The 26,320-nt window shown below is 42.3% G+C and overlaps 3 protein-coding genes across 5 annotated transcripts; 2 read left to right on the top strand and 1 right to left on the bottom strand.

The window, feature by feature from the left end:
- Window positions 1–129: 129 nt before the first annotated feature.
- Window positions 130–5,214, bottom strand: tmem151bb (transmembrane protein 151Bb). The gene is made up of 2 exons (XM_037486563.2): window positions 4,391–5,214; window positions 130–3,908 (listed from the first exon to the last, which is right to left on the bottom strand). The coding sequence occupies exons 1-2, from the start codon at window positions 4,466–4,468 to the stop codon at window positions 2,499–2,501; spliced, it is 1,488 nt and encodes a 495-aa protein (XP_037342460.2). The 5' UTR covers window positions 4,469–5,214; the 3' UTR covers window positions 130–2,498.
- Window positions 5,215–8,079: 2,865 nt separating this feature from the next.
- On the top strand, window positions 8,080–14,650 carry utp25 (UTP25 small subunit processor component). Its single transcript, XM_037486053.2, has 12 exons — window positions 8,080–8,235; window positions 8,618–8,657; window positions 8,907–9,087; window positions 9,173–9,397; window positions 9,554–9,642; window positions 9,743–10,162; window positions 10,686–10,902; window positions 10,986–11,188; window positions 11,357–11,539; window positions 11,792–11,901; window positions 12,365–12,610; window positions 13,267–14,650. Exons 1-12 carry the CDS (start codon window positions 8,135–8,137, stop codon window positions 13,520–13,522), a joined length of 2,271 nt encoding a protein of 756 aa, XP_037341950.2. The 5' UTR covers window positions 8,080–8,134; the 3' UTR covers window positions 13,523–14,650.
- A 168-nt stretch (window positions 14,651–14,818) lies between these two features.
- On the top strand, window positions 14,819–25,582 carry zmp:0000001267 (b(0,+)-type amino acid transporter 1). 3 transcript variants are annotated; one of them, XM_037486056.2, is made up of 6 exons: window positions 14,819–16,475; window positions 24,414–24,547; window positions 24,668–24,797; window positions 24,876–25,000; window positions 25,094–25,181; window positions 25,297–25,582. In XM_037486056.2, the coding sequence occupies exons 1-6, from the start codon at window positions 15,777–15,779 to the stop codon at window positions 25,525–25,527; spliced, it is 1,407 nt and encodes a 468-aa protein (XP_037341953.2). In that variant the 5' UTR covers window positions 14,819–15,776; the 3' UTR covers window positions 25,528–25,582. The 3 variants fall into 3 exon arrangements, with proteins under 3 accessions (XP_037341953.2, XP_037341954.2, XP_062413228.1); XM_037486057.2 differs by lacking the exon at window positions 14,819–16,475 and adding an exon at window positions 18,540–19,274; XM_062557244.1 differs by lacking the exon at window positions 14,819–16,475 and adding an exon at window positions 22,386–23,461.
- Window positions 25,583–26,320: the final 738 nt, after the last annotated feature.

Below are 26,320 nucleotides of genomic sequence, written 5' to 3'. Positions count from 1 at the left end.
GAGTAAAGACTGTGCATTGTTCACAGCACACATTTGTTATACTAAGGTGTGCCAGTAAGTCCCATAATCCGGTTAACTGAAGGATTCAGTATTCAGCATTCGGTCATTTTATTTTTTGCACCTGTGTGACATGTCAAAAAATCCTTTGTGAAAGCATATTTGACTTTCCAAGGCAATTACAATATTCTAAATAGACATAGTTCAACCCAAACATTTATTGCAACTTTTATTTTTCCAACACAAGATCAAATTGAATACATATTTCAAAAGATAATGACGTTATTTATACAGCCCATTAGAATATAATGACAGTAGTATTTTTTACATTTGACAAGAAACTGTAAGTAGTCTTATTGTTTTACGTCCAAGCACTTTTTGCATTTTTAAATATATCAGCTTGAATACTCTAATATTTCAATGGCATTTACATCAACATTCAGCTTTACTACAATTCATAATGTCTAGTGTCACTTTAAGTGCATAATACTGGTGTCACCACGTTATTGAAAACAATGTAAGAACATGATGTAATACTCTCGGGTGCATACAATATGTTAAAAAAGTCTGTATCATAAAGTTGAATTGATTTGTGCATTTACATCCTTGCATATCTGCCTGTGAGCTCTAATCAAAATAGTCAACGAGCCCAGATAAATGAAGTGTCTTTAGGAAACATGGTGACATGTTTGTGCGTAATGGGCTCTTTCACTAACTGCATCTCATTGAAGATACACTGAACAGTGAAATCATCATTTTCCATAAAAAGAGCTGAGCATTAGTCCTTTGCTTAGACACGTAACTGAGATGTACAGCAGTGTATCATATATGCTGGTGGTTTACATTCAGGTGTTGTGGTTATCAAGAAATTGTCCTAGCAGAAGAAAATCATGCACATTTGAAGATGAATTAGATGACTATGATCTTTAGGCAGTTAAAACCGCACTGTGGTTTGTTGATGATAACGACGAATGTGGAAATTGTGTATTAGTACCCTTAAATTTAACAAAATAATAAGATCAAAATAAAAATAATAAAAAAGAAATAAAAAATTAAGACATTTGATTTTCTGTTACTAATTAAATATTATATATATAATGTTAACTTAATGTCTATATTGTCATTATTTAGAGAGTTTTTTGGGATACTAAATCAATATTTTAACAGATCTCTTTATTTCATCACAGTGTGAGAAAACGTGTTCCACAGATACGAGTTTTCGGGTTGTGGCAGTAAGTAGGAAAGAAATGTCTAATTTAAGACAACATCAATAAATTCAATTCATAATGCATTTTCGTGTGTTAAGGTGAAAGGCTCATGTGACTTGACAGCCTTACTCATCCAAACAGCCAATAGATTCGGTCAGTCAAGACCAAACAGCCGTCAAATGTTAAAGGAAAAAATCTTTTTTTCTAGATATCCAAACTGTGCCAATGTGCCATTACTTTTACATAATGCCAGCATCTACAGTGGCGGTTGGTTGGATAATATATTTAAAAAACAGCAACTGTAAACATCAACATTGAAAAGAAAGGTTTTTTCCTCTCAGGAGCCGCCAGGTAGTACCAACAGTCAACAGTCAAAAAAAAGAGAGAAATCCATTGTAAAAACAGCATATCCGTTACACTAAATTCTCTGTCCAACACTAACCTCAATAGACCAGAATGCAATGCAACCACAACACAGGTTCTCTCTGAAAAAAAGTAATTTTTCTCAGTTATAACAGTCACTCTGTTTTACTTTCATTTTGTCACAGTCCAATAACACATTAAACCCACAGCTGAAAATAAGTTTGTAACTATTTTCTGGGGAATGCACAAAGCCACTGACTGAAGTAGAAATACAGGAGGCCTATTGATAAAAAGTAAGAACCTCCAAAAAGTAAAGTTACAACACACACACAAACAATGTACATTTTTAAACATCATTAGGTATAATAGTGAGTGAGGTCTCTTTTAGATCGGGGGTCTTCACGTTGACCAGTGTTGCTTTGTAACATGCATTAGCCCCAAATGTTTCATTGATATTCCTCCTTCTACGTTATTACTTCACATGGTATTCATTTTCCTGGTTATTGCTGTAATTATCTGATGTGTTTGTCGAGCCGACATTTCACCGAACAGAACTTTTGAATCTACCCATCTTGTCCGTGGCTTTAGGACAAAAGGTCTTGAGAGGTTACAGCAGCTTCTGTTTCATATGTAAGACGAATAGGAGACAGTGTAACCGTCTTTGTCTGCTTGCTTGTCGTTGGAAGCCAGGCAGATGTCATTCTTCCACCATCGTGTGTCCTTGGAGCTTCACATGCCATCGTTGCTTTGTTTTCCACCCACTCATTTATGTTATTGCTTTGGTGATTTGCACATTCAGGATCCATTTGCTTCAGATAGTATGACAATACAGCATGAATAGGTCACCTCACATTAAGACTTGTTTTCACACTCTGGGGTGCAGTGTGTGAGGTGTTGCTACAGAACTGCCTCTGTGTTTTGTCTGCATAGTCATAAAGAAGTCTCCACGCAGGAGCCATTTCTGTGGAAAGACCTGTGGTTGTGGCAGTTCTCACTACAGTGGACAATGAGCACCGGGTAGCACAGTGCGTCTTCGTACTCCGGGGGCCCCTCGTCGCCCGTGGCGATGCGCTCTGACAGACAGCGGGTGTTTTCGCTGGGGCTCTCCTGGTCGTCCAGGCTGCCGCTCCGCCAGAAGCAGCTGCGCTGGGAGCCGTAGCGCCGCGCCAGCGAGAACCGGCTGCCGCTGAAGGGGATGCGGGAGCTGGCGCCGGTGCAGACGCTGAGGGCGCTCCTGGAGAACACAGAGGAGCAGCTGACGGCTCTGTGGCAGCGCTCGCAGTTCTGACGGATCCCGCTGAAGCTGGACGGGCACTGGGCCAGGTCCATCAGGCCGGCCTCTGAGTAACTGGGCACCAGTTGCTGGTTGGACCGAATGTGCCATTCCAGTTCCGTGCTGTCAATGGTGTTGACACGAGGGATGCGGCGCCAATACGGCCGATCGTCGCACGGAGTCACCGGGAGGTAATCGTGGCCAAACAGCTTCTCGACGCGGTAGTGGACATATGCGGTGTGGTACTCGACGAAGACTCTGAGAGGCCAGGAGAAGGTGAAGAACGAGGCACACCAGAAGACGTAGTGGGACAAGTACCAGGGGTGGTGCTCCGGGTCAGACAGCACCATGACGTACTCCTTCAGGTCAATGTTCTTCAGGTGCATACCCTCCCTGGCCTCCATGTAGTCGTCAAGGCCCTCGTTATCAGTGAAAAACCTTGCTCGTTGCGTCAGGTAGGAATTCTCGGACTCCACGTTGGCAAAACTGAAGCACTTGGTGAAACGCATCTTTGTGAGGGCAGACTTCTCCAAGCCCAGCAGCTGCTTTGACACATCTTTGACGCCACAGTGGCCGTAGTCATATTCAGCCTCTGCCACGTGGGTGTTGACGCGTTCGTGGTAAACTTGAGTGCTAGTGTAAGTGTCTCCGTTGCGGTAGCGCGTGACCTGCCGCGTTCGGCGAACGTAGTGGTAGCTGATGGCCTTCCACCAGATGCACGGTTTGGCCTGCTGCATCCTTTCGATGCACTCGTAGATGCCCTCCACGTCCACTTTGTGCTGCAGCTCGCTCTTCACGTGGCAGTGCCAGCACTCCACCAGGTAGACCAAGTAAAGCATGCCCAGCAGGGCCAGGGGGATGTAGATGTATCCGTCAGAGCAGGGACTGTCATGGTACATCATGGATTTCCCTTTAAAGGCACTGTCAAAGGTGAGGCGGGTCACCTTGGTGACATGACACCAGACCATCGCTCCCATGCAGCCATACATGAGAAGCGACAGGAGCAGGCATTTCCAAAAGCTCTCCCGGCATAGAGACTTGCTCAGAGATTGCTTCAGAGGTCTTTGCTGTTGAGTCAAAGCACAGAAAAAACAAGACCGGAAAGAAAATGTTGTCATATACCGATAGTCTGCTTGATGGAGTGTATACATCCATATTTAACGAGTCTTATATATAGTTGGACTAACATTTAATGGATGAGCAATGAAACTAGTAGCAACACTAAAATTAAAATACAAAAAATTCCCTTTGTTTAGTGGATACCAAGAAAGTTTTCAGTTCTCTGCCCTTTTATAGCTTTGTGGTGGAGAGAGAGATGCTGGCAGCAGATAGTAAAGGTATTGTAAAGGCCCAATCAATAGCTATTAATGTGGGGAATAATTCAAAAGAAATGTCTCCTGTCACGCCTAATCCCTGGCAATTAATTCACCTGCAGCGTGTTACGTTCTGCACACCGTTCACATGGATCCATCAGATCCCTGCGCCACATCGAACAAGCAACAAAACAACAAAAGGCGCTCTTTGGCATGAAGGAAATCAAAGCCCATACCTCCTCCCTGGAGTCCTCCTCGAAAACGGTGGTCGCACTGCTGTCACTCGCTGTCGCGGCCGATGCCGGAGGGGACATGGTGGCGGGGCGGCTACCGACAATAAAATGCACAGGGCGTGGAGGAGGAAGAGGAGAGAGATTTCACCACCTTGTTCCGGAGAGAGACCCCCTCAAGCGAGACGGGCGGATTGCCGGGTGCGCGTCTCACCTGCTGCCATTCACAGCCGCTCCAGAGACAGGCAGAAATTAGGCGACGGGGGTTTGTGGATCGCCGAAACCCTTCCAAAATAAACGTATCTTTCCGGTAGCTGAGAAAGTAGCAACAAAAAAAAGGGAGCGGGGTCTATAATAAATTCCGCATTCCGCCCTCTGCTGTTTAGCTGTCAGTGCCGCAGTATCATGGTCGCAGACTAGGCTGGAGCTAGTACTCGTTTACTAAATAAATAATAAAAACCTGTCCTGTCCCTGGGGCCCCGGTTGTGTCCCCTTTGGCCGTGGACCGTGAGGGGGCCCGTGCGGAGCGGGCCGGGTCGCTGTCCGTGGTGCTGACCGAGGCAGGTGTGCGGTGAGATGCTTCAATCTGCTGCTTAAAGGGAAAGTTCACCCTAAAACTGTGTGTCGTTCCAGTTATGAAAGCGATGGCAATGTCCCTACAGATAGACAGACGGGGCTTTTCTTCGTTGCTAAAAGGGAGATCAAATACATCGACACTTGTTGAGTTGATCACGTGATCACTTTATGGGGTGGCATTGTCAAGTGATTTATCAAGGCTTGTATTTCGTGGAAATGGTTTTATTTTAAATGTGGAGCAAATGAACAAGAACATGTTTATCTTGATGAAAAAATGAGCTGAATATTGCAGACAATTCTAATTAGCTGGTTAATACATTTTGTAAGCCATACAAAATAAAGTATCCGCGAGTAATGCTATTATAGATCACAGTGGCTGTAATACAAAAAATCCCATTATACAATTAGGGAGATTCTTGTCCGATGGGAACTTAAAAAATACAATCAAAAATCAAGTAATGAATTAATGATTGATCAATTGTATGAATTTAGATGTATGGTATCTTAGTTTTGTGGAGTTCATTTACTTGTATACAAGTAGTACAACAATTTAAAAAGTAATGCTCCTGCAGTCAAAGTATCACTGAAATCAGAACTTACATGGACAGAATTAAGTACAGCCTAAACTTAATAAACAACTGTATGGATCATTGGTTATGTCTTTTTTGAAAGCAAAAATAACCATATTTGCTTTGTTATAGTAGATGGAATATATTTGGGGTTTTGACAGTTTGAGAAGAGTCATTCTCGGAATTGATCAACATTTTTTGGCATTTCATGACAGAACAATGAACCAAGGAAACAACTGCTGAAATCGATAATGGAAAAGAATATCAACTGTTTGTTAAAAACACTGTAGTCTAATAAACATAAAATATGCTGCAACAGAGCAATGAGAAAGACGGACATCAACCTCTTAAAACAAAGGCAGGTTTATTCAGTCCAATAGAATTATGGATAAGAAATAATCTGAAACACGTAGAAAAACATGCATCCTCACTTAAAACAATAAAACATCAAAGACACTCAAATATATATCAAAATTATATAAATCATGTGTCTCAATCAAATGCCTATGAAAAATACAGTCTTTTAAAAAATCCATTCAAAGTCTCATGGGCCAAAACAATTAGCTTGTTTGTTTAACTGTATCTTCATTGAGTGTATACATTATAGTATATACATTTGGATATGGGTCATTTGAGGAGTTTCAAATAATTATTTCAAAACTATAAATGTATGGACTTAAAAGTGAATGACATATTATATGAATCCCAAACTTAATCTGACTCAAATAACTGGACAGTAAAGGTTTATTTGCGGTAAAAGGAGGTCATTTTTCTTGAAAATGATATCCATTATAGACCAAACTGAAAGTCAATCTTCAGCAACATGATCTTTTTCTTCCTGTTGACCACATGGCGTCAACTGTTTCACTGCTTTTCCCAGGGTCTCCTTTTCTGATGACGAAGGGACCCCTTAAAGGGAGATAGAACACATGACTGAACATATGGATTTTTTATTGTCTTCAATCCTTCAATGGCCACGTGCAAGAAAACAAATAGCCTTGGACTGAAACAATCTGATCACAGCTGAAAAGTGAGAACAGATAAGCAGTGTGGCAGAGTACTTACAGTGTACATGCTGGAGAGGCTGTTGAAAAGCTCCTGGCCTGCGCTCACTTTGTGCCTCACTCCTCGTATGGTCCCGTTCTTGCTGCATATATTGATGCGTGTGTTGCTGAAGAGTGTCTCTCTCTTGGCACTGGCGTACAGAAGCAGGTCATCCGGTTCGCAGCCATTCGCGTCCACGCCGGTCTCCACCGCCAGGCCGTTCAGGTGGCTGTTGGCCTCGCTGCTACCCTGCTCCGCCTCCGGGCTGCTGGTGCAGTCCGAGCCCACCGAGTGCGACGCCGAGCCGCTCCAGGCCGCTTCATCCTTGAACACCTCCGCCAAGACCCGTCCGCTGTTGGCAGACGCGACTCTGAATCGAACAGTTTTCGCAGGCTTTACTTTCTCTTGTTTCACTTCTGGCCCCTCCATTGAAACACAAAACTGTCTTGCATTGTTCCAGGTCCCCTTCAGCCTTTAAACCATGGTCTGCAATTATCAAATAATAATATGGCTATTGACGTGTCAGAATGGGCTGAAAATATCCCATGTGCAAAAACTAGACACCCAAATGGTTCATAATACATGAGCTTCTGTCATGGTAACAGCTAAAACAAGCAAACAGTAATTTGATATTACCATAGGTTCAATAATTGATCAAGGTTCAGACAGCAGACTACGGCCTCTCTTTTACTTTCAACACACACTTTCAAAGCAATACAGATAACCTTGGTGCACTTTGCCCATGCCTTGCCCATGCCTTGCTGTGCAAATATTTCGAGAAAGCTATTATTTGTCATTCTTTTCCAAATATCAGAAAATATTGTTCAAATAAGTTCAGGAAGAGCCCTGAGCAACCTTCCTCAGGAGCTGCTGGTCTTGTTCTACTCCGCCATCATCCAGTGTGTTCTCTGTTCTTCCATCACCGTGTGGTTTGGATCGGCCCCTAAAAGGAAACAGACTAAAGCAGATCATCAGGTCTGCAGAGAGGATCATTCGCTCCAGCCTGTCCTTCATCCTAAATCTCCAGAGTCAGGAAACAACAAGATCCCTGCAGACCCTTCACACACTGGATCTTTTCCATTTCCTCCCCTCTGGTTGGCGCTAGAGAGCAACATGAACTCAACACCAAAACCAACAGCAAGAGCAGCTTCCTCCCTCTCTCTGATGGACAGTCAGATGGGACCTTAATTGCACATTACCTGCGCTTTCATCCCATATTCAAAGAGTTTATTTTCATAATTTTTATACTTTTGAATACATATTTAATTTTATATGATATAATTGTTAATATATATGTAGAAATGTTCTCTTTGTTTTTGCTATTTTTATTCTTATATCAATTCATTTTTCTTAATATCCCTTTTGAATATCCTGTTATTGTATGCACTGTGTATATAAATAAATATAATATTGTCAAATATTAATTATAAATAAAAAGCCTGCTTCTGATATTTATATATATATATATATACATGCGATCTCCCTCCAGAGGCGCTAATGCGGCTGCTGATTCACCACCACCGAAGAAGCCGCGGAGTCACACGTGCAGGTTACTATCAACATGGGGAAAAAGAGGCAGAACTCGCAGCTTTTCAGCAGTTTGACCAAAAAACAGAAGAAACACTTGAAGGAATTCGGAGAGGAGCATCCCTTCCATGACGTGTAAGCAGTACAGTGGACCTCGCAGTGTCTTAAAAGAAAAATAAAGCAATTTTAATGTTAGCCAACTAGCTAGTTTGCTTCAGGCTGCGGTCACGCTCGAGACCGATTTAACATTAGCTAACGTAATGGTTACATAGATACGTGTTACTAGTAAATACCTCAAATAATTAGGTTATACTTTTCGAAAGAGCTCATTGAAACAGCCCAAATGTTGTCCCTAAATATTACTTAAATGTTATAACTTAAGGTTCGCTGTTAGTGATTTACTTTCTTAACTTTGACATGGACTCTAAACAACATCAAGACAACAAACAGTAATCCTTTATATAACTAAACATTTGTCTCAGTGACTATATAACCCCATTGTGTTTTTTTTTAACAGAGTTGGCGCAAGACCTGAGAAAACCGAGATATTGCATCTGGTGAGTAGTGCTGCACGATTCATGATTCAACGTTAAATCATACAGTATATGAAACAATGTAAGGTTATTAACTGCACAAAGGGATTTTCAGTGTCAGTAAGAAGGCGGTTTTATCAAATGTATATAAAATATGTGGTCGGACACACGTTGATAAACTCTGGATTTGTATCTCTGGATTTAATATTTCACCCACAGTATTATTATAATAATAATACCACAATAACGATTTTGTCCTCACCTTTGTTTCAGCCACCAAGTCCAGAACAGTCTGACGTGGAGCACGATGAGCTGGAGGACGAGGAGGTAGAAGTGGAGCAGGTAACCGCCTATCAGAAGCTTCTTTCCACTCTCAACCAACCAGGGATTAATGACAACAGTGAAGAGGAGAGCACTGACGATGAAGATGAGGAGGACGAGCTTTTGGATGAAGGTGAGTTGTTTGTTTCTGGCACACTGAGGACAGGATACGTCAACCCACATTAGTCAACTGACTATTATTGTGCTTCTTCTTGTAGGGGACAGTGATGGAGTTGCCAATAACAGCGAGCATGGTGATGAAGATGACGATGGAGAAGAGAGTGCGGACGAGGCGGTCGTTGGAGCGGTCGCCGGGGAGGAGAAGGGGGCAGGAGAAGAGTTTGTAGACAAGGAGCATGAGACACAGTTCTGTTTGGAGACCAACTTCACGGATGCAGAGGAACGAGGGGACGCTGACGGCCCCGCAGCGGAAGACCATAAAGGTACTGCTGAGTTCAGTCCATTACAAGTGTATAGCCATTAATGTAGTCAGATGTGTGTTCCCTGTAACATCTAGGCGACGCAACTTAACAATTGTCTTGCTTGCTCAAATCTAAAAGTTTAGGAAGTGTTCAACAGTTTTGTTTCTGTATACGCAGACATGTTTCTGCAGCATTTAGACACAGAGCTTGGGGAGGAGGATGTGCAGAAGATAACATCTGGCAGCAAAGCCAAGGCTCAGATCACGGTATTAAGTTCACCATCATTTGTTCACAGCATTTGTCATCAGAGTAAATTCTAACTACAGTTGATGTGTATAACTATCTTTTGCCTTTCCTCAAATGTAGTGGCCAAAATTGGGAACTTTACTCTGTACCTCACCCTTGGAGAGGTTCGGAGCCATCGGCCCACACAAGAATACAAGCCTGCCAGTTTTCCACAAAGTGTTGGAGTCCCGCAGGAAGGATCTGAACCAGACCGTCGATCCTAATGGGCCGGCTGGGCCGGCTGGGGAGAGCAGCCCCCTGCAGCTTGAGCTGCTAGCGCTGATGGGCTCCTACAAGGACCTCTACTGCTCGGACATCTGTCCTGTGGTCCAGGCCCCTCAGGTCTGCAGTGCATACTGCCTCCACGTTCTCAACCACGTACTGAAGGCCAACTCCCGGGTCTTGGCTCACAATGCACTACTAAGGGAGCATAAAACCCAAGCTGGACCTGGAGCTGAGCCCCAGGATGAACCCAGGGACCAAGGACTGACCCGACCCAAGGTAAAGTACTGGTTACTCTGTCACCATCTGACATTTCATTTCCCCTTCAGTTGCAAATCAGGCCTGTTTTGGCTCTAAAGCAGCCACTCGCAGCAGTAGATTAAATGCCAATTCTCACATATTGTGAGTGTTTTTTAAAGCCGTCTGGAGCGCTTTCCTTTAGTGCCAAAGCACGGCCAACTGCACATCATGCCGAGATGCATTGTACAACTAGAACAAATTATTGAATCTTTGTTTTGTTGTGAAAATGCATTGCAAATGTTGAAGGAAATCATGAGCTTTATTTGCACATACAAGTCTCCCTGCATGTTTTTGAGTAGTAGAGCTCGGCCCTATCGGACTTAGTGAGTTAAATTACATATACGTTGACCTTCTAGTCCATCAGTTAAGTCGTATGAATGAGTGATCTGAGAGAAACTCCAGAAATTCGATCATTTGTTGCTCCACCTTTTTAACAGAAGCAGCAGCATGGCTCCCTCATGGTCTTTTAGGTAGTCCAGTACATTAATTGTAATGGTTGCAGGTCCTGATTCTCGTTCCGTTCCGAGGCGGAGCTCTGCGTGTCGTCCAGAACCTCATCAGCCTGCTGGAGACGAAAGGCAAGAAGATCATGGTCAGCAACAAAAAGAGGTTCAAGGAAGAGTTTGGCGAAGAGACAGATGTCAAGCCGCACCATGTGCAGCGACCTGACGACTACGAAGCCATCTTTTCTGGCAACGTAGACGATCACTTCAAGATAGGTACGCTTTTAACAAACAAGTCCGCTCACCGTTAGACAAAAAGTCTTCCTGTCTGATGCTGTGTTGCTGTCCCTCGTCCTCAGGCATCTCCATTGTGAAAGGCAGCATACGCCTGTACTCCCCCTTTTACTCGTCCGACATCATCATTGCGTCACCACTTGGCCTCCGCACGGTGCTGGGAGCAGACGGAGAATTCAACCGAGACTTTGACTTCCTCTCCTCCATTGATCTGCTGGTGGTGGACCATGCAGATGTCCTCCTCATGCAGAACTGGGAGCATGTGTTGGTAAGAACACACTCGCTCTAGATGGCACATTACTGTGGAGCGCCATCTGCCTTTAATGCTAAATCTAAACACTCCACGGATACAAACTAGTCAAAGGTATTGGTAATGTTAAGGTGTATCCTGAAGGTCATGTTTTTATAAAAATGGACATGGTCCGCCCCTCTACAGCACGTGATGAAGCACATGAACCTGCAGCCGCTGGACTCCCATGGAGTCGACTTCTCCAGGGTGAGGATGTGGAACCTCAACAACTGGGCCAAACACTACCGGCAGACACTTGTGTTCAGCTCCATCCAGGACCCGCAGATCAACAACATCCTCACCAAGCACTGCGCCAATTACCGTGGACAGGTACTCATTACAGTTGGCATGACAACTGTTGCAGGGACTGAGCAAACAGCGCAGGCTAGTTTGGTTAAACACATGTCTCTGAGGCATACATGATCTCATAGATGGAGTTATCCCCAGCGGTTGGAGCCGTAGCCACGCTCAAGTTGTTTACTGTAGGCAGTTGGCTAGCTGACGCGTGCACTGGTTTCTTCATTGCTTTTTTGACCCGTGTAGTTTTTTCATAATAAATTTGCTGTGTGGTTTCTGTCCCAGATTGCCACTAAGAACATGCCAAAGACAGGCTCCATCTGCCAGGTGCTGGTTCAGCTGCCTCATGTGTTTCAGATGTTCTCCGCTGACAGTTTCATGGACCACGATGCCAGGTAAGGTCTGCCCACCATTCCAGCCAGACCACATGTCGACGCTTAAAGATGCTTTGGTTTTGATTCAGGTAGCCACTATGAATTGGGACGGAGTCATCAGACTGTAAATAAAGTATGTCAATCGGCTCAGGCACCAAACGCGCTGCGTTTTGGTGGTATAGGAACCGGTTCCAATATGGCACCGGTTCTCGGTACCCAACCCAAGACATGATACTATTGGTTGGTACGAGCACACTTGACGTACAATCATCTTTTATATATTTTGTTTCCATCGGTGCACAATCTGACCGTGGACGATATCAAAAATCTAATGTATGTTTTTTTTATTTGTCTAAATTACTTCATTTATTACCATCTGCGTTCCTCCCATAATATATGTAACGGATCATGAGATCTTGGCAAACTCTTGGTTGATGCAAATGAAATCTTATTTGTATTTGTGCCGTCCTTCTGCTGCCTATAGGTTTCAGTTCTTTGTAGATAAAGTGCTGCCTCAGTACAGGGACTCTGTTATGTCCCACACTCTGATCTACATGCCGTCTTACTTCGACTACATCCGGCTGCGCAACTACATGAAGAAAGAGGAAATCAACTTCACGAGCATATGCGAGTATTCCAGCAGGTCAGAAGTGTCCCGAGCCAGACACTTCTTGCAAAAAGGGGATAAACAGTTCCTGCTCTTCACTGAACGCTTCCACTTCTACAAAAGGTCAGTGGTTTCTATATTGGGATGCCCATCTGGTTTTTGGGATCTGTGGTTGGCTTTGGGGGGTTTTGTTCAGTGACCCAGCGGTTGGTACAACAGATAATGCATCCTTCCTCTAGAGGGGGGGCAATTGTTGATACAAATCTATGATGAGCATTCTCTGATTCCGCATTTCTTCCTTCCTTCTCCAGTTCCAGGCTGTCAATAGTAAAGCCTTTATTACCTTTTTAAGAGCTATTGACAATTGCGATAACAGTGAGGATATCAGTGAGTTCAGAAGATGGACCGTTTCAAGGTTTTTCAAAGGGAGCATTCGATCCCTTTTCTCTGTTTTCTTAACAGGGTAATCAGAAAGTGTTGCTTCTTTATTGATTCTATTGATGATTAAAACACAGAGGAGTTCTGGCTGAAATCTTATTTAAAATAAATACTCTTTCTGCCTTTCTTGCGCAAATCTGTTTCCTTAGAAAAGAGCCCCACAATTTAAAAAGACAAATATTACTACCATAGACTTTATTGTTAGTTCTAACTGGAAAATATTAAACACTGTTTGATGCATTAGGCTCTTCAATCTCTCTAGTCTTGTCTAATCTTCTGACTTTGCTAATATTTGTGGAAAGAGCAGAAACTCTGACCTCACTCTTCTTTTCTTTTTTTAGGCACACCATCAAAGGGCTCCAGAACCTGATATTTTATGGATTGCCCTCGTTCCCCCATTTCTACAGCGAGGTGTGTAACATGCTGGCAGCGGGGGGGCTAGCGGAGGAGGCCAGCTGGACCTGCACTTCCCTGTACTCCCGTTACGATGCCCACAAGTTAGCTGCCATCACAGGAGCACAGCGAGCCGGACAGATGCTGCACTCCAACAAGACTGTTCACCTCTTTGTCACAGGAGGGGAAGATAAAGCTCCCTGATGGAGGTGGGCGGAGAAACGGGGGCTGCTTCATGAAACCATGGCAGATATATACTGTACCGCATTACATCAAGGACACCCTGTATTGAGTGTATTTGTGGTTGCAGATTGTCATGTGACACATTGCAGGGTGACTGGTTTGACATGAGAGAACCACGTAACTTCTCTCATGGTGAGAAAACTACCAATTATGTTTTTTAGCACAAAGAAAAACATGTTTATGGGTGTGTTTAATGTGTTGTGGGTGGAAACTGGCCAGAAACATCTATCGAAAGATTTAAAGAGATCCTAAAACCTTGTTGTATTGTGCTATGAATCGCTGAGGCCATTTCTGAAAAGCTGTAGTGGTCGCTCAGTGGTTTCATGTGTGTTTTCATACAACCCAAGTATTTCATTGTTATTATCTCTCCATTGTTTGATAAGAGTTCATATTTGTAGCAATACCTGTCCTGAAGGTACAACGTGCTAAAATGATCATCAATCCATTTCAATAAACATTAGTATGGTGTTACTCCCCAAATACGTTATACAACGGCTCATGCTATTTTGTAATTGTATTTTAAGCAAGTTACTGTTGCAGTAAAGGGAAGCCAAGCTGCCAAACCATGTGACACGCGACCCGAGAACATGGTCATTTCTGCAATTTGAACAGCAGCTGACTTGATGATGTCACAGCGTCAGCTGGTCTTGCTAATACAGTTCTTTACTGCATTTTACTATCAAGCTTGTTTCGTTTTTATTTAAAATAAATGTTTAGTTTTTTCTCACTTTTTCATGTATACTCTGAGATCTCACAACATCATGGAAATGTTGTTAGTAGTCATGGAAACCATTGGTCATAATGTGTATGAACCCTGACTGATAACCCGCGCTACATATATAGAAATATATGTGTATAACAAATACATCTTGTATGTATATTTGGAGGTTTTTGTTGCTATGGAACATGGTTTGACTAAATCTTTATTCTACGGTAGTTTGTTCACGAAACAATGATTGTGAAATAAATAAGTGAAATAATTGGCCGCTAATGACGTTTATGTTGATATATACTAATGAATATCAGGTTGATAATGTGCAACTTTGACACTGAAAAAACAAAAAAAGGGACAGTAAAAAGAAGAAGAAACATGTGTCTGAGTAAATGTGACACCTTGAGAAACCAATAGTTAACTGGCACCTCTACTACTAGGGGCAGGGTGCATGTGAATGATTTGCATTATAATGACAATATATTTAGTCTTTAAAGTGCATGAAATATATGAATCTTAACATTTTTACACAATCATAAAAGAAAGATGTTCTTTGGTTTTTAATGCAGCGCTGACGATGACAAACACCATCGGGCTCGTTCACAAGTCAGAGGTCCAAGACGATTTCTACTGGCAGCCGTTTCTCTTCCGAAGATGCGCCAAGATCACCAGCTTACAGGAGAGCCAACCTCACGTGCACACACACACAAGCTAACAAAAGGACAACAATGAGTTGGTTATTTTCAATTGCTAACAAGCATTGTTCAATACTCAAACCACATTTTCAAAACTCTTCACATATTCAGCGACACACAAGTGTATACAGACGTAACTGAATCCTTTTTCATTGCTTTCAGACAAAATGCATCATTCACCTCGTGTTTCAAAATCTGTCATTCATACTCCACAAACGGCAAGACACCATATTTGCAGGATATTTTTCATATGCTAACACACTGCTTTCAAAACCACATTCAAATCAGAATGATGACACATTTCTGCAGGAATTATTTTGAAATATAGAAAATCGTAGGAGAATATCAAAGAATTATCAGTCCAAGCTAACATCAGGTTAAAAGTCTGAATGTGAGAAAAAGATCTGAAGGTAAAAATATTTGTTTTGAATTTGAAAATATAAGATTTGAATCTGAAAATATAAAATCTGCACCCGAAAAATATAATGCAGTGAATAACAAAATATATTTTAAAGTGAGAAAAAGATTGAAAACAAATATTTTATTCAACCCGAAAAAATGTCCACTTGTTTATTTTGAATACATTAATGTTCAACAACGAAACTTAAACTTTCAGCTTCACATTTGTTTTTCAAATGAACACAACTTTTGACCTGGATTTGGCTCCATACACAACTCCTTTTAAAAAAAAGGAGACCGGACCCGAGTAAGTTACCTGCACCCAAACCTGTAATTATTAACTCCCTGCGTGACTTTGTCCTCGCAATTATGGAGGCTGCGCCACTGCTGCAGGTGGGGGACAAACACTATGGACGGCCAGGCCGAGATGCTGAACCTGAAGCGGGAGGTCGGGCTGGTGGGGGCTGTGTCCCTCATCGGGGGCACAATGATCGGATCCGGGATCTTCATGTCCCCTCAGACGGTGCTGTCCTCCATCGGCAGCCCGGGGGCCAGTCTGCTGGTGTGGGCGTGCTGCGGCGTGCTGGTCATACTGGCGTCCTTCTGCTACGCCGAGCTGGGCACCGTCATCCAAGAATCCGGGGGGGAGTACATCTACATCCTCAGGACCGCGGGCCCGGTGGTGGCCTTCATGCTGATCTTCAGCTCCGTGCTGTTTGTGAGACCCGCCGGTATCGCCGGCGTCTCTCTGAGTTTCGCGCAGTACGTCGTGGCTCCTTTCTACCCGGACTGCGCCGCCCCGCTGCTGCTGGTGAAGTGCGTGGCCGCGGGCTCCATTGTCGTCCTCGCCACGGTGAACTGCCTCAATGTCCGCTTTTCTATGTCAATCCAGGTGTTTTTCATGGTGGTCAAGGTGCTGGCACTGGCGGCCATTATAATCGGAGGTTTAGTCATGCTTGTGAGAGGGCACACTGAAAACTTTGAAGACTCATTTGAAAACACAAATCTGGCCATCAATTCGATTGGCATCGCTTTCTACCAGGGCCTGTGGTCCTATGACGGCTGGAACAATCTGAATTACGTCACTGAAGAGTTAAAACGTCCAGAGGTGAGTCGTGCACAGCAGATTTCAGAGAGTTAAATTGACTCTGTGAGATACATTTTCCTAATCTTATCCATATTAAATCAACACTCAACGAATTGTTAACAATTTAACCCCAAATAAGTGTCAAAATAAATCTGCTCAGTGTTTAATACAACGTCTATTAGCTGATGCTTTTATCAAAAGCAACTTATGTTGTATTTTTAACACATGGTGTTTACATTTTAGCCCAGGAAGCAATTCAGGGTTAGATGTATTACTCAGGGACACTTTGACAGGGAACATGGGTAAGCCAGGGTTCCTGACTCACCCTCACCAGTCCATGCACCATATTACATGGAGTTAAGCCTGATACCAACAAGTGTGACACTGTACAGTTACATTTCAATCCTATGTCAGGAATCTGACCTTTCTTTGCAAACATTTGCACCTTAATGATAACTGCCATGTTTTTATTCCTTAAAAAAGACCATTCAAGCAGCATGTGTTTGAGAATTTACTGTAGGGGTGAACGCTGCAGCTGCTGAACTAGTTGAAACTGTGAACTATTTGGCTATTTTTTGGAATAACCTATTGGTCAACCCCCATGTGACATCAGCAGGGGATTTACAGTGATAAAATATGGTGTTAAGGATATGTTATCTGTTATTCATTTTTTTGTATTTTAATTAGGGCTGTCAAATGATTAAAAATTATAATCAAATTAATCAGAATTTTCAGTGTATTAATCATGATTAATCACACCTGAATCCTAACCATTTTTTCTTTCTGAAATGCATACTAAAGATTAATAACAGGACACAGATACATAATTATTATTATCATCATTATTATTTTTTACATAAATACATGTTATTGATATTTGATTTTTTTTTCAATAATCAAAAAATAATGCACAGATTATTATCAAATAATCAAAGCAATGTTATTTGATAAGTTACAGACTGATTTCCCTGCATGGCTCTAGAAGGGTCTCGAACCTCTGCAGTTTATCCCACTCTGCTGTGAGTTTGTGCTCCTGATGGTCCAGGGCTGCGATGACCAGACATGACCAGACATGTCAACCCTCCCGATGTTTCAAAGCCCCTCCCGAAAATCTCCCGGACCGACCTTTCTCCCGATTTCCACCCGAACAACAATATTGCTGCACCACCCGTCACTGGGCGCGCCGTTTCAGACGAACAATAATAAAGGTTACACCTTCAAGTCGAGCGCGGCGATTAGAACGACGGGCGCTGCACAGTAATCCGCCAGCACCCCCCATTTCAGTGTGAAATATTCCCATACCTGGGAGGATTTAGATCGCATTGGCTTCTCTTCCTCCGCATGTTTCAGAACAGTATTACGGCAAACGACTTGTTGAACCTGACGGCCTGACATATGCCTGCAGGTGGCAGTAATGTGTTGTATAGGATGAAGTGCATTCCCTAGAGGAAGAGGCACTTTCCTGACCTGAATCATTTGTCACACTGCGCGTGGGTGAAATGCGTCAAAAAAATTGACGTAATTAACAACAAACAGCTAATTAACGCCGTTAACGCGCTATTTTTGACAGCCCTAATTTTAATCCATTAAGGTGGGAAATGGGGCAATTAAAATCACTGAATAAAAAGATGCAGTTGGAGAACGTGTCTGTTGACTTGACTAGGGGCTTTCAAGATTGGTGAAAAGCAACATTCAAATATTTTTTTCTCTACAAACACAGGTTTGAAGTAATTAAGAGTCTATTTATTTTTTAACTTTTCAAATATAAATCAATTTTTTGATCATTTGTTGACATTTCTCTTTGAGAAATCAGCTTAATCATTTTTTAAATTATTCCTAGCCGTATTAATATGTTACAGATAAGCAGAAGAAGCTCAACGTTGGTCTTACACTGCCAGAGCAATAAAACTCATCAACAGCATTCAAGCTTTGCTGTAGTAAAGAACCGTTGAAGTTATGAGCAAAGTTGAAGGCCATGGTTAAATTGCTCTTAAAGAGGGATTTTACTTACTGTCATTAACATGGCTCTAACATTACTCAACATTTAGTAGTTCATTTACAACCAGTGCTGTCTGTCCAGTCCACAGTGAATGCCTTTCAAGACGCAGCCGCTTTCAAACGATGGAGCGTGACACGCACAGACTCAATCTGGAGAGGGGAATTGGGATTATAGGAGCGGTGTCATTCATTGCTGGAACCATGATTGGATCCGGCATCTTCATGTCCCCCCAGTTTGTGCTGTCTGCCATCGGCAGCCCCGGGGCCAGCTTAGTTATTTGGACTTGCTGTGGGTTGGTAGCCATGCTTGGTGGACTCTGCTACGCTGAACTGGGGACAGTCATACCAGAGTCTGGAGCAGAATATATCTACATGCTGCGGACAGCGGGGAGGGTGGTGGCCTTCATGTTTGTCTTCAGCTTCGTTATTGTCATGAGGCCTGCCAGTGCCACAGCCATCGCCCTGGGTTTGGCTGAATACGTCATGGCCCCCTTTTATCAAGGATGCATCCCTCCACAACTCGTGGTGAAGTTGGTCGCTGCAGGAGTTATATTGGTGCTGGCCTTAATCAACTGTATGAGTGTCCGCTTGGCTACCAGCATCCAGGTGGTGTCCATGGTCATCAAGCTGCTGGCTCTGGCTGTGATCATATTGGGAGGTGTGGTGATGCTCTTCCAGGGACACACTGAGAACTTTGAGAACTCCTTTAAAGGAACAAATGCTGACGTCAGCTCCATTGGCATTGCTTTCTATCAGGGCTTGTGGTCTTATGATGGCTGGAACACCTTGAATTTTCTAACTGAGGAGCTGAAACATCCAGAAGTAAGAGTTTATTGTCATTAATTAAAGCATACATTGAAGCTGTTAAAATCAATTTTGCAATCAGGCTTGAGATCTACAATCAGGATCATGTTTTTTTATCGCGCATTATTCATTGATTTAATTGGAAAATCCATTATTCATCAATCACATTGATCACTATCTATCTATCTGGTCTCCATGATATGCGTTACAACATGGCGGTCAAGGAACACGAACCTCCAAAAATGAAGTGTGACATTGGTCTGATTGGAGGTGTTGCTCTAGTTTCGGGGACTATGATCTGAATATTCATGTCCCCCCAGTTTGTACTGGCATGTGTGTATTCAGAATTTTGAAAGAAGACATGTTATGCTCATTTTCTATTTTCATCCACATACATTTTTTAAATTGAACATGTGAACAGTTTTATTGCTAAGAAGACACATATTTCTCAATAGTGTCTGCCCAACTATCCTAATATATAATAATAGTTCTGATTGGTTGAGAGCAAGTCACGAGGTGGGCATTATTCAGCGATCAAAAGGTACACGGACCCCTAAAAAGGAACAAACCCCTCTCACAAAACAGCAAGAGCTCCCGTGTTCTGACACCACAAGAGGAAGAGGAAGTCAGCACTGCTCATTTAAGAGCATATCTGAGTCCGAAATGTGTGGATTTCAATGTGAATTGACAATTTAAAAAATATGGAAAACTCTCTTTTTACATTGTGTGACGTAAAAATCACGTTAAGTGTTGTATAGCAAAAATACTAGGGCTGGGACTCGATTAAAAATATTAATCTAATTAATTAGAGGCTTTGTAATTAATTAATCGAAATTAATCGCATTTTAATTGCATAAATATTTGACCTGAGAATAGTGAGAAGTAATTTTTTTCACATGGATTTTTATTTTTGTTCAACCAATTCCAGCAGACAAGTGCAGCAATAGCATATTTAGAAATATAGTACTTTCAGAAATTCAGGTAGCCTATAGGTAAGTAGACCTTCTGTAAACTATGTTTTTTTAAATAGATCAATACTTTTAAGTACATTCAGAACATTGGTTATTTTTTCAGACGTGGACTTAGTTACCCTGGTCCTTAAAGCAGTCATCTGGTGCAGTGTGGGTTGGGTGTGGGTCCTTGTACGTCCACGCTAGCTGCTAATTGTGTTGCGTTGAGGTGATACTTGAGGCTCGATGTGAATTCCTTGTTGCACAGCTTGCACACAACCACGCTCTTATCGACGCTTCCATCCGTGTGTTTATTATAATAAGATTTCAGCTTCTTCGTTCATGTGCTCCAGTATAATCGGTCCGCCGAAACTCATCCGGTGAGAAACGTTCCGCGGTGCAAAAAATACGTGTAAAAATTCGTAAAAAATGTTTAATGTGTTATTTTTTGTGTAATTAATTAATCTTAATTCACATTGTAATTAATTAATCGTAATTAACGCGCTAAAGTCCCGGCCCTAAAAAATACCTTTTCATGCAGTTGCTTCGTTGGGAAAAGCTTTATTCCAACTCCAAAATATTTGTGGGAAGAGCGCTGAACCACTCCGCCGGTCCTTCTGCTTGGTTCAGAAAACAGACGTCTCCCTCATTCTTTGTCCAGGTCAAACAATCACATTGGGATGTCAGCAAATTGAAAGAAGAAACGAATGCATCGAACGAACGAACGAACGTGTTCAAAATGTGAAGCCCGGTTGGGGACGTCTGTAAGAATTTAGCCAAACGGCTTCTCTCGTTCTGGTAGATTTATTTGTCAGATCACAGGTCAAGTAACAGCGCTGCGTTTGCAAAGGCAGGAGCAGTCTGTCGGCCCGCAGGCCGGAAGAACACCAACATCAGCAAGAACATCATGATGTTTATTCCTTGTAAGACAGAAAAAGATTTCTATTGGCCCTAAACTGGCGTAGAGGAGGAGCAGTTCCTCCCACCGCAAAACAAGATCCAATCACATCCAATGTGTGGTCTCCTAACATTAATGTAACATAAGGAACAAAGCATGAGCGTTGTATGGTGCCTGGTGTGTCTCTAACTCTCATCCTTATCAGATCCGTGTCTGCCTGGTTGGCACATTTTTGCTTTGCCCTCTGACCTTGCACTCCTCAACCAGGACAATACAGTAACTCCCTAAATGAGCACTATGAAGAAGCTTTTGATTATCAGATGAGCATTTAGATTTTTATTGGTTTAAAAAAATGATGATTATACTATCAGACTGGCGGTTGCACAAGTTGCATTTTGACTCCAAGCTCCAGTTACTACTTGAGCTCCGTCTCAAGTTACTAGTTGCACTTTAAAGAAGGATTAGGACACAGAAAAGGAAATCTTGTCACGGATAACTGCTGACTACACTGGAAACTTAATCGTTTTGTTGAGTTGAATTTAATGAAACTTCTAATTGGGAAAATGTTTGTAGCTATTTCAGCACATTCCTTTTTGTTGGTTGAGGTAGTGTAATAATCACGGAGGAAAGATTTTGTTGATGATTGTAGTTGATCTGAATCGCTTCATTGTCTTGTGATGCTTCTCTAGAGCTTACCCTTTGTCAACATTGCAAGTGTGTTGTGAAAGCTCTGAAAGATCATATCTGTCCCCAACTTCAACAAGTTTCACTGATCAAGGAACCTATTTTGCTAAAGTTATATTTACAGGAATGAAGTTTGATATCTAACATACACAATATTTGACAGACCATTCAGTAAATCAAGGAGCTACTGAGCTTCCATCAAACTCTAAACTTTTACATTACATGTCCCTTAGCAGACGCTTTCATCCAAAGCGACTTACAATGAGTGCATTTCAACCATAAGAATACAAACCCAGAAGAACAAGAAACAAGAAAGTGCAATTTCATCAAATGGGCTGATTTGCTACAGATAAGAGCCGGGTCAGGGCTTGTGATCAAATGATGGAACTGCTGATATGGATAAAAGTGTCTATTATCAATGTAAAAACAAATTAAGTTGCCTCATCAGTAGCAACAAGGAAAAAAACATTAGTGAACAATACATTAAATAATGCATATACATGGCAAGTAGAGAGATGATATACTTATTCAATCATCGTCAGCAACTGCGAGTGTCGTTACATCTCGTGTAAAAGTGATTTTAGCGAAGTAAAATTACAGTGGATTCATCATCGTAGACGAATCTATAATCAAGATCTTTCAACTTCCTCAACAGTCTTATTGATTTTGTTGGGAAATGAATGGTTTGGCCTGTTTAGATACAATAATAATCACCTCAAAGAATTGCACAACATAAGTTGTGAGTTTTGAATCAACAGCTGGATGAGCTATTCAAATATTTACAGCTATAGTGGATTTACTATTGCATCTTAGTAACACATTAAGCTGGTTTTATTATCTTCTAACCAGTCATTGTGTTCGAGATGTGTGAGTTACTTTCTAATCAGGGTGTCTGTTCTGTCACTCTGTCAGGGTGAATAACAACTACAGTATATCCCTCGTCTATACGTTCCAACATGGCGGTCAAGGAACCCGAAGCTCTGAAATTGAAGCGTAGCATTGGTCTGATTGGAGGTGTTGCACTAGTTTCTGGGACTATGATCGGCTCTGGAATATTCATGTCCCCCCAGTTTGTACTGGGTTATGTGGGAAGCCCTGGAGCTAGTCTGGTGATCTGGGCTCTCTCAGGGCTTGTTGCAATATTTGCAGCGCTCTCCTATGCTGAGCTCGGGACAGTCATTTCTGAATCTGGTGGGGACTTCATCTACATACTGAGGATCTATGGTTCATGTCCTGCTTTCTTTGCAGCAGTCACTTTTATCCTGGTGGTGAGACCGTTCGGCATCGCAGCAATGGCAATTAGCATTGCAGAGTACGCTCTAGCTCTCTTCTACACGGGCTGCCCTCCTCCTCAGCTTTTGGTGAAGTGTGCTGCAGCTGTGGCAATACTTGTTGTCGCCACAGTCAACATCTTGAATGTCCAAATTGCTGTCAGAATCCAAGTGGTCTTCTTGGTAGCCAAGGTCCTGGCATTGGCGTTTATCGCGATTGGAGGAATAGTGGAGCTCATACAGGGCAGCGGTCTTATCGTGGACAATTTGAACGTTGAGAATGCATTTAAAGGCACTCAGTGGTCTTTAAGCACTCTAGGAATGGCTTTTTATCAAGGACTCTGGTCTTACGCTGGCTGGTACAACTTGAACTGTGTCACAGAGGAACTGAAAAGACCAGAAGTAAGTGCTGGATGAGGCATGTGTGCTCCTATGGGTTAATAAGCAGCGTTCTAACAGTCCCTCTCGTAACATGACATTTGATTTTGCAGGACAGATGTGTCCAAACGATTACAGATGTCCCTGAGGACACTCAGTGTGGGAGTGTTTACTGCAATTGTTATCTTATCACAGTGGGATAAAGGTCTGTTTGCCAATTATGTTGTCATGTCAATGTTTGGACTGCATGCAAAATAAAGCAATTAAGCAACGAACGGCAGTTAAAAGAGTTTTTGGCAGATAATACAGAGTTTTCAGTCTCCATTTATGTAGCTCTGGGCTGTATTTATTGCAATGTAAAATTTAAATTGACAATCACTAACAATGATTGCAGTTAATCACCAGCCACGACATTTGTTTTGCTTTTCCAAGAAGATATACAGTTGAAACTTGAAAAACTAGAATATTGTGCAAAAGCTCATTACTTTCAGTAATTCAACTTAAAAAGTGAAACTAATATATTATAGACTCATTACATGCAGTAGTTAGTTTCACCTTTTAAGTTGAATTACTGAAAGTAATGAGCTTTTGCACAATATTCTAGTTTTTCGAGTTTCACCTGTATTGTATAATTACAAACTTCAAAGGGTTAGCTATTAACAATTATAACACAAATTCATCAGCTTAAACAAAGACTTTGCAAGAAGAAAAGAGCTGCAACATGGTTGTGGTTGTGCGGAATATTACTGAAAGATCTGAGGACCTTAATAGCTCGTTCAAATCGCTTTTTTGTGAAATCTCTTAAACTGTTGCTTTCTTTGTGAAATGTTGGGGGCCAAAATCGTTGGTAAAATAGTGTTTATGTTCTCAACCTGCAAGTCCTGCATCCTTTGTCATTCCAGTATCAATATTATCCATCGTGCGAGCACATTATTCAGAACATGAAAATGACGTTGCCCTTTTTGATCCCCACCAGGTGAATCTTCCTCGGGCTGTCGTGATCGCCATTTCTCTGGTGACTGGCTTGTATCTGCTGGTGAACGTTAGCTACCTCACTGTTATGACGCCGACCGAGCTCATGTCCTCCAACGCAGTAGCAGTAACCTGGGGGTGAGACGGCACCTGATGCCATTTTAAGAGCAGAAACATCTGAATGCATCAAAAGGATTACCGTACCAATTTATACACAGGCAGCGATACTCCTGATGACTCTCCAACCTTCATCCACAGGAACAAGGTGTTGGGAAGCTGGGGCTGGATCATGTCTGTGGCCGCAGCGTTGTCTGCTTTCGGTTCACTGAATGGGACGTTCTTCAGTGGAGGCCGCGTGTGCTTTGTGGCCGCCAGGGAAGGACACATGGTGAGAGGCTCCTCTTGTCGTTATGTTTATCCGGAGCTTTGACACAGAATTTCACCCAGACACGTGTCTGCTCTGCAGCCCGATATTCTGGCCATGGCTCACATCCACCGATTGACTCCGTCTCCGGCCCTGATCTTCACCACCATCGTCTCCCTTCTGGTGCTGATCCCTGGAGACTTCCAGAGCATTGTCAATTACTTCAGGTGAGTAGGATTCGGCAGGTATTTATCGTTGACGTTTCTTCTCTGTTACTTGTATAAATAAATGTTTTTATTTGTCCTTATTGCTGTTGTCAGTTTCACTGCCTGGTTTTTCTATGGCACCACCCTGTCTGGACTACTTTATCTCAAGATTAAGAAGCCGGAGCTCCACAGGCCGTACAGGGTGAGTGTCACACATGCCCTCCTATCACAAATAAATGTATGCTATATATCACGATTGTCATTTTGTTGACACACAGATAGAATCACCCCATGTCTGTCCCCTCCTCTCTCAACAGGTTCCTATCATAGTCCCCATACTGGTCCTGATTGCGGCAGTATTCCTTGTACTGGCACCCATCATAGACAACCCTCAGATTGAATACCTCTATGTGACTTTATTTATCGTCAGTGGAGCCATCGTCTACATACCCTTCATCCATTACAAGCTCTGTCCAGGGCTGTTGACCAAGCTAACAGTGTTCCTGCAGTTGTTCTTGGAGGTCGCGCCGGCTGAGAAGAACCTGTGATTTGAGCAGAAGTGTAAATTACATTTCACCTTTAATATTACCTCCTGTTTCTCATTGAAACAGTTGGGTTGTGCGTTTGACTGTTTCTGTATATTTGCAGAAGATTGTAGTCATGTTCGCCTATTGAAAAAGAAATATCATTCTGAAGTAAATCTTTATTCAGGATGTCAATCTATTACCAAAAGATGAAATATAACAATTTTTCTTAAGACCTAAAACACTTTCTGGCAGTGCAACAATAGGGAGAAAACGCATGCACTTTAACGGCTGAAACCTGATTGGTGTTATTGTGAATATGGGTTTCACAATAATAGCAGGCTATGCACAAAGTCAGATTACAAATGAATGATGTGTAAATGTATTTCAAATAAGTTTGGCAACAAGGAACAGGCTGTTCCACTTTATTCGGTTGTCTTGAATGATGAGTCTTATTTCATTTGAAGCTGCAGGGAGCGTTCCCAGTGACAGGAGGAACATGCACAAGACATGAATACTGGTAACAGACCGTTCTGTTCTCCAAACCCACTGATAGCACTAGATAACATTACTTATTGTCTAGCAGCATCATGTCAAAATCATAAATTGTACAGTTTCTTGGTCTCAAACCAAATACAAATACAATACAACCAAAGCTATTGGAATTCCAATCAACCTCAGTTGTTTATCGTTTTTAGTGCGGATTAGAAAATAGCAAGTTAGGACACAAAACTAACAAGGTGAACCGATTAAACATCTTACCTGCTGAACATCAGCATAGTCACCTGGACCCGAACGTCTTGTTCACCAAATACAT

The sequence above is a fragment of the Pungitius pungitius genome, chromosome 14 (genome assembly GCF_949316345.1).
Source record: "Pungitius pungitius chromosome 14, fPunPun2.1, whole genome shotgun sequence".
Classification (NCBI taxonomy): Eukaryota; Metazoa; Chordata; class Actinopteri; order Perciformes; family Gasterosteidae; genus Pungitius; species Pungitius pungitius.
Note: the sequence above shows the minus strand (reverse complement) of the source record. Positions and strands in the feature narration are given on the sequence as shown.